Below are 12,556 nucleotides of genomic sequence, written 5' to 3'. Positions count from 1 at the left end.
TCAGAGCATTCGGGGAGGCTCTGGTTCCAGGACTAGTAAAATGAAAAAAAAAAAAAAAAGCAACAGCAAATGTCTGTGATACAACAGGAAAACCGACAGGTGTGAATGATGCCAACGTCAACTGAAGAAAAAAAAATCCAACAGCTGTGTGGTGAGAGGTGGCCACGACCTGCACAGGGGACCCACCCTGCAGAATCCACCCTACAGAAATAATCCGATGGAAAGAAAGGGATCGCGTGGCCCAACAAGGCAGTGACTTAGAAACCACAGCACAGTGGCACGAGGGTGTGTCCTGCAGCTGGGGCCAGCTGCAATTCTGAGGAGGAAAGGTGTGAGGGACATTGAACGATGAAGAATACCAAATGCAGAACGGTGGGCGCGGCGCGGTCAAGACCCCGGTACCCGTGCACCTACCCGCCCCAGGGCTGGGGGGCCACGCGTAGGAGCTACCCACGCTGTGTTTGGAGGCGGGTGTGGGTTCCTTCCTCCCGTGCCACGCTGCCTCAGTGACGATGGCCACGCTGCACGGCGGGGGCCACGGCCCAGTGCCCCAGCGACTCCTACCTTGGGAACTCTCGCAGCTCTCCTCGTCACTGTTGTCCTGACAGTTGTTCTGCCCGTCGCAGAGGAAGCTCTTGTCGATGCAGAGGCCGTTCCTGCAGTGGTAGCGGGCGGTGGAGCAGAGCAGGGGGTTGGCTGCTGCGAAGGGAAAAGAGGGCTGGTCACCAGGGAGGCCAGCGAGTCCCACCCCCCGCGACCCCAGAACCTCCTCCAGCCAGCCGCGAGCTAGTCCTGCCCGTGGAAGGCCAGGCCAGGACAAGACTCACTCTGCCACCTTGCAAGCGTCCCTTCCCCCGGGTCACCGTACTGCCGCCTGTGACCACACCAATGTGGTCTGAATGACCATTCAGCGGCTCCCCCTGAATGGTCAACCCTAGGGTGGCCTGCAGCCTGCCGAGGCTGGGGCAAAACCTGGATCCCTGGACTTCTCCCTTGGGGACTTGAGAGTGCACCAGTCAGTGACAGGAGACTCAGGGAGAAAAGCAAAGCTGAAAGAAGTAACTGAGTCAGGTCAGAGGTCAGAGGTCAGAGATCACGTGATCACGCCCAAGCGCTAGCAGGATCCTTCTGGCTCCCTCACTGTGGACCAGCCCGTTAATTCCTCGTTTATTCTTTATGACTTACGAATGTAAACTCCTGGTCTTGAGTCTTTGCCACCAAAAAAAAAATCCACAGACCCAGTGAGTCAGGTCAGTGACCGTTTCCAAAAAGCTCCTCCAAAAGGCTCCCTGTTTTAGGGACTTTCACAGAAAGAAAAGAAAATGACAGCTCTGAGCCCTGCTTTCAAGCTAAAGGGTGGCAAATGGTCAGTGTGAGGTCAACACATAATTACTTAATAACGCATAAGCAAATGTGCACAGGCAGACAGTGTCTCTGCAGCACAGGACACCTCGTGTCCCCATTCCTCATGAGGCTCACTCCAGGGCTCTGTTTCAATCAGAGAAGGAGTCACGTGGAAATGACCTTATTCACTGTGCAATCCTGGGTACATCCCTTCGCCTCTCCGAGCCTTGGTTGCTTTGTCGGTGGACAGGACTGGCTACATCATGGACGGATGCAGAGCAAATTGAAAATATGGGGTCTGCTGTTCAAAAATCATTAAAACCATTCATGACAGCAAGCACAGAGTATAAGAGTAGGCATGGCACCCTCCTGGCCTAAACACCGGCCCTGTGTGACTGCACCAGTCACAGGCCCGTGGCTCTCACACTGCTGCAGCATTAATTTCAGAATTATGTGATTTCTATGAGAAAACACAGAGGGCCAAGACTGGCAGGCAGCACCCTCTAGTTATGTGTGTCCTGGACACACAGGGTGTGGCCTCCCACAGGGGGGGACAGTGTTAATGATGAAGAGGGTTCAGTCTGGACCTCAGGTAGTGAACTGAACCTGAACTGCATGTGGCGAGACCAGCACAGAGCGGATGCCAGGCCCAGCTCGGGAATTGCTATGGGCTCAGGCTGTCAGCACCAGTGCCCCTTGCAAGGTCCCTTGCAAGTGTGAGGTGGCAGCTGCAATCTCTCTGCTGTGAGCTCCACTGAGCTGCTGTTGGGTCACACACAGATCACAGCTACAGATCTGGTGGAGTTCACGGGGCTGGGTCAGCTAAAGGCCTGCAGGCTCTATTTATTTTTTTTAACATTCAACCTAGGAAGTTTAATTTGGAAGGTCAGAGGAAGCAGAGGATGGAGCTCTGGGTTTAGAGGATGCTTAACCCGTGTAAAGCCAAATAAACCAAGTTCAACTTGAAAATGGAAGACTGGATTATGAAATTGCTGTGGGCCAGAGAATGGCTGAAACCAATGTCTGACTTTAGCCAAAACCCAAATGGAGAAACACAGAACCACAGATCATGTTGGGTTTTGGTCCAAGGCAGCACTCCAAAGCCTTCTGCCCATCAGCACCACCATGGTGACCTTCAGCATCTCTGGGACCTTGTAGGTCAAGTTGATGTGGCCAAGGAATCAGGAACAAGCAGCTCATTCAAGAACAGCCCTGGGAAGGCACCCAATCACTCCAAGGTAAGCCATCAAGACTGCGTTAATACCCTAGTGCCAAGCCCAGACTCGTTATCAACTAACTCACTTTCCCTTCAGCCTTAGACCCTTTCAACTGCATGAGCTTCCCCCCAGGGAAAAAGTCATGTGTGTGTGTGTGTGTGTGTGTGTGTGTGTGTGTGTGTGTCTACATATGTGTACATACATACTACCTATGTGTATGCATTTATACATGTATGTTGGAAAACCAAGTCACAGACTGGTTTGAATGCATGTAACCACCAAGGACTAGTAGCCAGAACATGTGAAGAACTCTCTTAATCAAAAAGTAAAGGACCACTCAATAGAAAAATGGGCAAAGGATTCAGTCAGGCATTTTACAATAAGAAGAATGGCAAATGGTCCATAAAAACTCGGAAAAAAGTGTGTACTGTCACCAGTAATGAAGTGGCACTTCACACGCGTGACACAGAACATATTTAAGGGCTTACACTAAAGGTTGTTGGCAAAGAGGAAGTCTCATGGATTCTGAGAAGGAGTGCAAACTGGTAGGACCACCTTGCAGAGCGATTTAGTAAATTTTAAGGTGCGTATACCCTACAACCTGGTAATTTCACTTCTAGCTCTTACACACTCTACAGACAGAAGAACAAAGATGTTTGCTGAAGCCATTATTTGTAAAACAAAAAAATGGGAAATGACCCAAATGTTCATCAATAAGAGAACAGAGACAAGGTGCTGCACTATACAAGGGAATAGCTGAAAGCCTGAGGTGGCTCTTTTTCTGTAAAGGGACAGATGGTAAATATTTTAAGTTTTGCTAGCCACTGATGTGTCTCTGTTCTAATGACTCAACTTGGTCACTGGAGTGTAAAGCAGCCACAGAAAATTTGTAAACAAAGGGCCACGTTCCAATAAAACTTTATTGACAAACACAGACAATAGGCCAAATTTGGTCCAGGTCCACAGTGTGTTGTACCACTGTTGTACCACAGTGAAAAATGAAATGAACTGGTCACGGTGGATAAATCTCAGAAACATAAAAGTCAGTGGGGAAAGCAATGAGTATAATATGTATAGTGCTGTATCATTTATATGAAGTTATCTGTGCAAAAATGTCATTTGTTATTAAAAGACACAAAGACATACAGTGAATCAATGCAAACTCATATGACCAAAACCACCATCAAGTTCAGGGCAGCGGATGCCTCTGCAGAGAAGGGACTAGGATGGATCTGAGAGGGACCTGCTGCAGACTTCTAATTATATTTGGTAATATGTTTTTTTTTAATCTGAAGCAAAGAAAGCAACACACAGCATGTTGCTTGGAACCGGGTGTTGGGAACACAGGTGCTCATTTTATTTTACTTTTAAAAGCTTTTCTTAAGAGTCTCATCTTTTCTGTGACACTGGCTTTCCGTTCCCTTGGTCCCCTTTCCTCTTGTCCACCAACAGCTGCCTCAACTCTCTTGACAAAAGAGGGGGTGCACATTTGTAAAGAGCCATACCTGAGCTCCTCCCTGGGTCTCTCCTCTGTGACTCCACAGGCCACAGAAAGCCCTAAGACGTGAGCCCTGTTCCCCACCCTGCTGCAGGGCAGAGGAACGGAGTGGGAGAGAAGGCAGAGAAGTACACCTCCACCCCAGCAGCAAGCCAGCAAGGAGGGCTCCCGTCAAAACCTGCACAGCCAGGTCCGCGCCTTCCAACTGCCAGGAGTTCACAGAGAGCGCTCCAACTCCACCTCCCTCAGCACCTATTGATTCTCCATTGACCCAGGTCCCACCAAGCTTCGATTCCCCATTCCCAAGGACAAAGCCAATGAGAAGGGAGAGGGGAGGCTCCTGACCACCCTGCAGACAAACGGACAGCAAGAAAAAATAAAGCTGACAACCTGGGAGGGGACATAAAACCTTAAAAAGACAACCCAAGAATTCCAAAAGCCTAGCACAGCTTCAAAAGAGACTGGAAAGTCCTACAAAGGAACCAAAGGCAATCCCCACCCCTCCCCTCCCCCAGCCCCTGCATCAGAGCCAGGTCTAAACAATGACTGTTCCTAAGGGTGACCCTGAGCTTCTACCAAAAAAGGCAGACATGGACAAGAGATTCTGGTCAATGACAGGATTCAAAGACACAATGCTCTGAGTCACCTAACCAGAGTGGCAGATGTAGCCCACAGACCCCAGACACTTCAAGTATCCTCCCATGTCTGCCAGGTCCTCTGCAGCTATTGACAGGTTCAGTTAGACTGTGGCACCAGTGCACATGGATCAACACTGGAGGCTCTGGTGACTGGGGCTCAAGGCTCAGAGGTTTCTGCAGCCCATGGGGACTGTCCCAGAACCTGCAAACAGTCACCGCTCAACAAACAGAAAGGAGACCCTGCGTACTATTAGGTGTTATGGCCCAGGATCTCTAGTAATATTTAGTGTGCTCCAAAGGTTTATGTTTTCTTTGTCCTTGCTAAGTATGGCTTACTACGCACTCCTTGAGACAAAAAAAAAAAAATGTATTATTTTATTCAGTTAACTAGGGAGAGGAACACTGTTATCTTATAGTATTTATTTCACTGGAGGTGGAGAAAATCGTCTGTGGAGTCAAGTTACTCAATTGTAGGCTCCAAAGCTCCTTGGGTATTATTAGCACAAGAAATACAGGGCTCTAATGGTCTATTTTCCAACCCACAATATGCAGGAAAGAGAACGTGTCTCTCTCTGCCATGACGGAGGGAGGCGTGAGTTAAGGGAACCGCTTAGCGGTTAATTAAACTGGCGCGTCTACTTGGACCACATCTAAAGGAGCGGGCCAAGAGACCACTGTGGTCACCCAAAAGCAGCTGAGCGGCTTCAAGACAGGAAATGAGGCAATCTGTCTCCGGCAGGACTTAAGAAGTCCTCTTTCACCACACAAATAGAAAACTCCTTGTCACCATCCCCCCAAATTCCCACCTGTCTCCCTGTCCTGTGGTTGACCACCACTCAATGGGTAATCCTGGATTCCCTGGGGAGCTCATCTCCCCAGCCCCCACTGCCCTGCAAACCACACAACTGGAGACGATGGTGCCACACTAAGCTTTTGTCTTCTCCAGGATGGAGATGTGGCACCTGGAGGGTGCCGAGGGTCAAGGCACCCAGAATAGGTGCTTGCTACATGCTGATTATCATTATTAATGTGCATTAGGGTAGTGGTTAAGAGTTCAGACCCTGGGTTGAGATCCCAATTTATCACTTACTAATTATGTGACCATGACAAGTTGCTTCACCTTTCCATGTCTCCATACATCTGAAAGGGGGGTGATACCACCACCCACCCACAACGAATTCATCTGCATGAAGCATATGGAAAGGCATACACAGGGGGTGCTCAATAAGTGCCCCAGGTGGTTCATGTGGCCTGGGCAGCGTGCACATCTCCCAGACTCACCTGGGCCCTCGCCTGGAACACCCCATAGGTCTGTATTTTAAATGGTACCCACACTCCTAAGCTCATTTCCTTCAACCACCCCCACTAAGGAGCCCAGAGGAAAGGAATGTGTCCCATCCCTGATTCCCACGGCGCTCCCCACTGTCAACTCCACGTTATCATCAGAGGAGATGAGTATTTTTGGATCTCTTACTTGAGTATAAGCTCAAGGGTGTCAGGGTCTGTGTCTGACCCATCTCTGTCATCCCTGCAGCATCTTGCGTGGTGTCTGGCACAGAGATTGTGGAAAGAAGATGAGAATCTGAAAGAAGGCAGGAGCTGGGGTTAGTGAGCAATGGAAGGCCAAACCCACTCTGGGCGCACCCCGGCACACACGAGAGGGTTCAGATGTCCCTATTTTAAGAATATACCCTGACTGCAGTGGGGAAGGGAGGCTGCCTCAGTCAGCCTGTCTTCCTCAGCCCTTCATTTGACTAGTTACTTGATGCGTTCATTCAACAGTCACGTATCGACTATTTCCTTAAAATAAATCACTCTACTAAGCTCTGGAGATAAAGCACAACCCAATCTCTGTTCTTAAAAAGCTTCCATTCCAGACGGGGAGTCCAGTCAACAGGACATGGAGATACAGCAGGAGAAGTCCTATTTATTGTACGTAATCTATCACCTGCTAAGGATGAGGCTGCAGCATGCTCGGCTGGGAACAAAGTACCATCTCACGGCGGCCAATCCAGCAGGGAAGACAGAAGACCAACAGTGCTGAGAACAGAGAACAGACAAGCACAGGGTGCAGAGTGCAGAAGTCATTTCTCACAAGGGGGTCAAGGCAGGCCCCCTCTCCAGGTGCCCGTTGCTTGAGGAAGGCTCGGGTTGTGCGGGGGAACCCACAGGATGATCCAAGCCAGCCCTGGCAAACCAGGGAGGCTTCCCCAGGAAGCAGGTCACCGAAGGAGACTCAATGACAAGGCTGTGGAGCACTGGCAGGAAACGTTTACCCCATGGAGATTCCCAGACCACCCAGTCCAGCTAAGGGGCAAACAGGAAATGCACAAGGACAGACTTAGGCCAGCACCCACCGTGGGGCTCTGTGAACAGCAAGACAGACAGACCAGGGAGACCCTTCTGCTGGGCTCAGGGGCCAGGCAGATTCATCCCCAGGGAAGAGAGCAGTTCAGGACAGGGTGGTTATGTCGCAGGGCATAACTCTGCCAAAGCAGGAACAGAGGATGCTCGGCCTCAATGAATTGGCTACGGTGGTCGCCAGACACCGCTGTCCCGGTTCACAGCTGGAGTCCCCGACCTCCCTCAATGAGGATCCTGAGAGCCACACGGGCAGTGGACCTGGGGCCTCCCTCCAGTTGGGAAGATCCAAGCACAATGGACAAGGGAAGGCAGATGCAGCCAAGGGAGGGGAAAGGAGAGGAGAACCTCAGGACCGTGAGGCTCCAAAAGGGAACCCTGGCCCCGCTGGTCCTTACTCCTGAGAGAGGAAGAAACGCAAACCCTGGAAAAACCCAAGGCTGTTAAATCAGACTCTAAAAATGGGACTCTGGAAGTCACCTGTTCAAGCCAAGAAGTCACCCAGCAGAACCACTCCTTTATCTTTCATCTATTTCTTGGGTCATCTTATCAGGGGATTTTTTTTTTCCAAACGCATGCAAAAATAGAGGTTGGTTTGATGAACTCCATGCACCAATCACTTGGCTACCATAATTACCAACTCCCGGGCAGTTCTGTTTGCCCCACCCTTGATCACCCTCCCTGCCCTGGTGGGACTGGCTCCAAGCACACCCAGACATCACGTAATCAGATCTTTATAGACTTCAATACATATTTCTATAAGATATGGATTTTTAAAAAATAGTCACAATACCATTCTCAAACTTAAAAAAAGTTAACAACAAAGCTCTCATATCATCAAATATCCAACCGCCATTCAAAAATCACCAATTATCTCAATTTCGTTTCTTAGGTCATCTTATTAGGGGATTTTTTTTTTCCAAACAAATGCAAAAATAGATGTTGGGAATGTCTTAGTTACTTGGAGTTAGGATTCAAACAAGACCCACACACTGCACGGGGTTAATGTATCTCCTGGCCTCTTTGAATCCATGGTCCCCTCTTCCTCTATGTTTCTTCTTAGAATTTATTTATGGATGAAATTGGGCCCTGAAGAATCCCCCACACGGTGCATCTGGCCGTGTGCCTCCCTATGGGGTCATTACCGTGTTCCTCTCTCCCCGAGTTTCCTATGAACTAATGGTGAGATTTAGAGGCTCAGTCAGATTCAGCTGGGACGCTGTTGGCAGAAGCACCTCTCAGTGGTGATGGGGGCTCCAGCTGCCTTCCATCAGAAGCCAAATAACGTCTAGTTGTGTCTCTTTTTGTGCAGCGAGAACTGGCTTCTGGGAGATTCCTATGACAGGTCAGAGACAGGAATCCCACCTCTTTCTGGCTCTCCTACTGAAGGCGGCCTTAGAAGCCAGGCTGGGATGCAGGCAGCAGCGATCTACAGGCTCTGTTAAGTGATTTGGAGCAGCCCAAGTGGGGAAAAGACCGAAATTTGAACTATCAGCAAAATGGCGGCGAATTTACCATCCTTCCCACTGTCCTTAGAGTCTCAGAAACTGGAAAGGGCCAGACAGAACAAGGAGAGGATCTTGAAAGTCATGCCATAAAGATGTTTCTGAACTCCTAGGCTGGTCCCCAAGCTGCACCAGGGTGGATCTGGTCCTAATGAGTGCACCAAAGTCATTGAGAATTAATTCACAGAGAGACAACTGGGGGTGCTCATGCAGGAGAGATCCAAACAGTGCCGCAAAAAAACAGTCTGAAAACTATTAAAACCACGTTTCTACCCACAGAGAGTAGAAACATGCCATTTGACCCAACCAGTCATTTGCCTACTAAAACAAAAATATAAGGATCCACAGTGTCGGACATAACAAACAAAATTCCCAGAATATAATCTGAAATCACTTGCCCCACGGAGAACCAGGATAAGAACACTCAGGTGTCAGACTTCCATGGCGAAGAATTTAAAGCAGCTATTTTAGGAATGCTCTAACAAGCAATCCCAAACCCCCTTGAAACAAATGGACACACACGGTCTCAGCAAAGCAACGGGAGACCCAAGAACCCAGAGGAAATTTCAAAAGGGAAAAATACAGCAGCTGAACTTAAAGCCAAATCCAACACTGGATAAGGTGGAAAGAAGGGGACCAGAGAAAGAATCAAAATAATCCAACCTGAACAAAAAGAAAATGACGGACAATGAACAGAGTCTCAGAGACTCGTGGGACAGTGACAGAAGACCCGACATCGTTGTCATCAGAATCCCATCAGGAAAGAAGAAAGAGGACAGTACTTAGAAAATATTGAAGAGTTGAAAATGTACAAAGTACGGCAAATGACAAAACCTCAGGAAACCCTGAACAGAATACTTCGCCTGTGACACAGTCAACACCATCATCTAAATGCTGAAAAGTAGAGACAAAAAGAGAAAAGAAGAAAAAAATATATACTTCAAGGCATAACCTTTGGGGAAACAATCCAAATGACTATAAATTTCTCTTTGGAAATCAGAGAAGCCAAAAAGAAGAGGCACGTCTGAAGTACTTAGAGAAAAGAAGGATTAACCCCGAATTTCCAACACCATAAAAATACCCTTCGGGAATGAAGGTGAAATAAAGACGTTATCAGAATGAAAAATCGAGGGAATCTGTTGCCAGAAGACGTGCTTTAAAAGAACAGCTAAAGGAAGTTCTTCAGACAGAGAGGGAAGGATCCCAGAAGGGGACGTGGAACATCAGGAGGGAGGGAAGGAACCGGAGTGGGAACCGACTGGGTAAATACGATATTCTCTTCTCAAGAAGCCCTGAACATACACTGGAAACTTTACAGTGAAAAATTAAAACCCCACCTTGTGGCTCTCTTGAATGAATGGAGATGGGCAATGTGACACCCGTAACCTAATGAGCCCACAGTCAAGTCTCCACATTCCATTGAAGTGGTGCAACATCAGTTCACAGCTATCTGAAAAGACAGACAGGTGGCTTCAGGGGTTTTCAGCCTGATCCATCACATAAAGCCCCACATCAATTTTCCACCCAAGGGTCTCCGCAGCCACTGATGACCATTAACTGGATCCAGGCTTCATTAGGGGTTACGAAACAGAAATACATACCCTCACTCTACCGGTCCTCTATTAGCTAGTATTCTTACATTAAAAAGATGTACTTAATCTTAAGTCTGCTCTCTGGTTACTCGAAGGTGCAATTCATACAGGAAAGGAAAGGTAAGTGTTTGACTCTTTCCTTTTATTTTCCAGTCTTCAAAAGAGTGAGTTAGAACCACGAATTTTAAATGACAGGTATAAGGGAGGGTAACACTGGCTTAATCCCTACTTTCGTGATCTGGAATGGGTATAATGGGTATAATGGTCTCCCTTGGTCAACTGAAGGGCAATATCCAAACATGGGAATCTTACAGTGCCCTGAATTATGGCAAGGAGCACGGGACGACACAATCACTTTTGAATATTCACATTAGGATGTGCAGCACTTGCTTTGTATTGCCCCTGGATTAATCTCGTGTGTGTGTGTGTGTGTGTGTGTGTGTGTGTGTGTGGCACTTCCACCTTAGATGATAAGATCCCGTGACAGTAGGAAGCTGAAGCCAAGCTGTCTTCATTTCCTAAAGGACTAAATAAAATATAAAAGAAGTATGTCCTTGGAGATCCCAAGCCAAAGGCAAAATCCTAATAATATGGTTTTGCCTTTAGCCACTCACACTTTTGTTTTAGACCACTATTTTTTATATCAATGACTCCGGGCCAGCCACAAGATAAAACCCTTCTCGGATACTACGTCGTCTAATTCTCACAACCAACAACCACCCTGGGACGCAGGCGCTCAGCACCTGGGTCGAGAGACCAGGAAACCACCTGCGAGCAGATTCTACCCACACCCACCTCCAGCTGCCGTGAGTGACCTGCGTGCTCCCTGCCGAGGCGGGTGTCAGTCACCCTACCACCCACACAGCAGTCCCCCGGCTGTGCCAGGCCTCTGCCAGCTGAGAGCCAGAGATGACATGAGCGCCAGGAGAAGGCACGTGGGGCAAACGTCCTGTGTTCCTACGAGGAGGGGACCCCATGACTGACAGCTCCCTGAAGCTGCCCAAATAGCACAGCAGACAGATGCCCTGGGCTCCAGGGACTTAAAATAGAACCAGAGGCCAGAGAAGATCAGTGCATCCACATGATCTCTGAGTCATCGAGATCTTAAACTTATGTTTTAGAAAGAAATGAATAACACGAGAAAACGGTCACAACGAAGAGCACATCACAACTGAGTACATTACAGGAGTGTGTGTGTGTGTGTGTGTGTGTGTACTAAGTGAGTGTGTGCACATGCGTGTGTATGTGTGCAGACACACATACTTGTACATGTGTGGAAAGAGGGAAGATAGACTGGCACCAAGTTGCTCACACATTAACAGCATTTCACTTTGACTTACGGGCCGTGGGCAGTTTGGTTTCTTCGTTATAATTTATTTCCTAAGTTCTTTACAATAATCAGAAGAAAAGAATCTTATAAAGTTATGAGAGTGGTGGGCGGGTGGTGGACAGGGAGGAGTAGTGGGCAGTGGACGAGGGTTGCTAGGCCACTGCATGATTCTGCAGGAGGTGAGAGGGGTGGATACGTGTCACTGCACGTCTGCGCAAACCCACAGCGTGGACGACATCGGGAGGGAACCCTAACATGTCCTATGGACTGAGGTGACAACGTGTGGCTGCAGGGTCATCAAGTGTAACAAATGCACTCTGGTGGGGGTACTGACCCTGGCAGGCTCCCAGGGGGAGGCGGGGCATAGGGGACCCTGTTACCTTCCTCTTAGTTTGGCTAAAACCTCAAACTGCTTAAAAACATGAGCACAGAAAAGAAATGTGTGGATCTGCTCAGTTCCCACAACAGGCACAGAGGGTCAAGTAGTGGAACAGGCAGGGGGGAAGGAAAAAGAAACAGTGATCAGGGTGACCAGCAGCAGCAGAGACGAAGCACTTGCCGGGAGAGCTAGTACAACATTCAAGGTGGGACAGAGACACCTGAAGGTCACAGAGGCTGCAGTGTAAGGTCACTGTGGAAACAGGAATGCCTGCATGTACCCAGGCCAAACAGAAATCAAGCCCAGCAGCAAGACTGCCCCGAGGCAAGGAGGGACAGAGCAGAGGTGACAGTGTGTGTGTGTGTGTGTGTGTGTGTGTGTGTGTGTGTACACATCTGTCTGTCCATATACTGATATCATGGACTATTACACAACAGGTAAAAGGAACCAGGGCAGACACAGTCAACAACGTTATCCTACTCGTAATTTTTTCAACAACATATTCTTATGGTCTGTATAATAAGCATTTTTAAGAGAGTTCAAAGTAGGAAGGAAAGCAAGGAAGAACATGATCACGGGGTACTGAGTCAGAGTCCATCAGGTGAGGGTTTGGGTGAACCTGGAAATGGCTCTGCTACTGGTGAGCGGTCTGGGCTCTCCTCACTCAAGGCTCCTCGTCTGTTCTCTGGGGA

General features: G+C 48.5%; 1 protein-coding gene across 8 annotated transcripts in view; it reads right to left on the bottom strand.

The window, feature by feature from the left end:
• The window catches only part of Ldlrad3 (low density lipoprotein receptor class A domain containing 3), a 225,660-nt gene that overhangs the window by 106,037 nt on the left and 107,067 nt on the right, over positions 1-12,556 (bottom strand). For 7 of the 8 annotated variants that reach the window (XM_046456100.1, XM_058583343.1, XM_046456112.2 and 4 more), the window contains exons 4-5: positions 6,172-6,279; positions 565-699 (exon numbers count right to left, since the gene is read on the bottom strand). In XM_046456100.1, the coding sequence (XP_046312056.1) occupies positions 565-699; positions 6,172-6,279 (243 nt within the window). The remainder of the gene's footprint in view (positions 1-564; positions 700-6,171; positions 6,280-12,556) is intronic. The other variant, XM_058583311.1, reaches the window with a different exon arrangement.

Source organism: Marmota monax, unplaced genomic scaffold (genome assembly GCF_021218885.2).
Source record: "Marmota monax isolate L192 unplaced genomic scaffold, Marmota_monax_Labrador192_F-V1.1 WCK01_AAM20220418_F8-fsc00047, whole genome shotgun sequence".
In the NCBI taxonomy this organism is placed as follows: domain Eukaryota; kingdom Metazoa; phylum Chordata; class Mammalia; order Rodentia; family Sciuridae; genus Marmota; species Marmota monax.
This window is presented reverse-complemented; position numbering and strand designations above follow the sequence as displayed.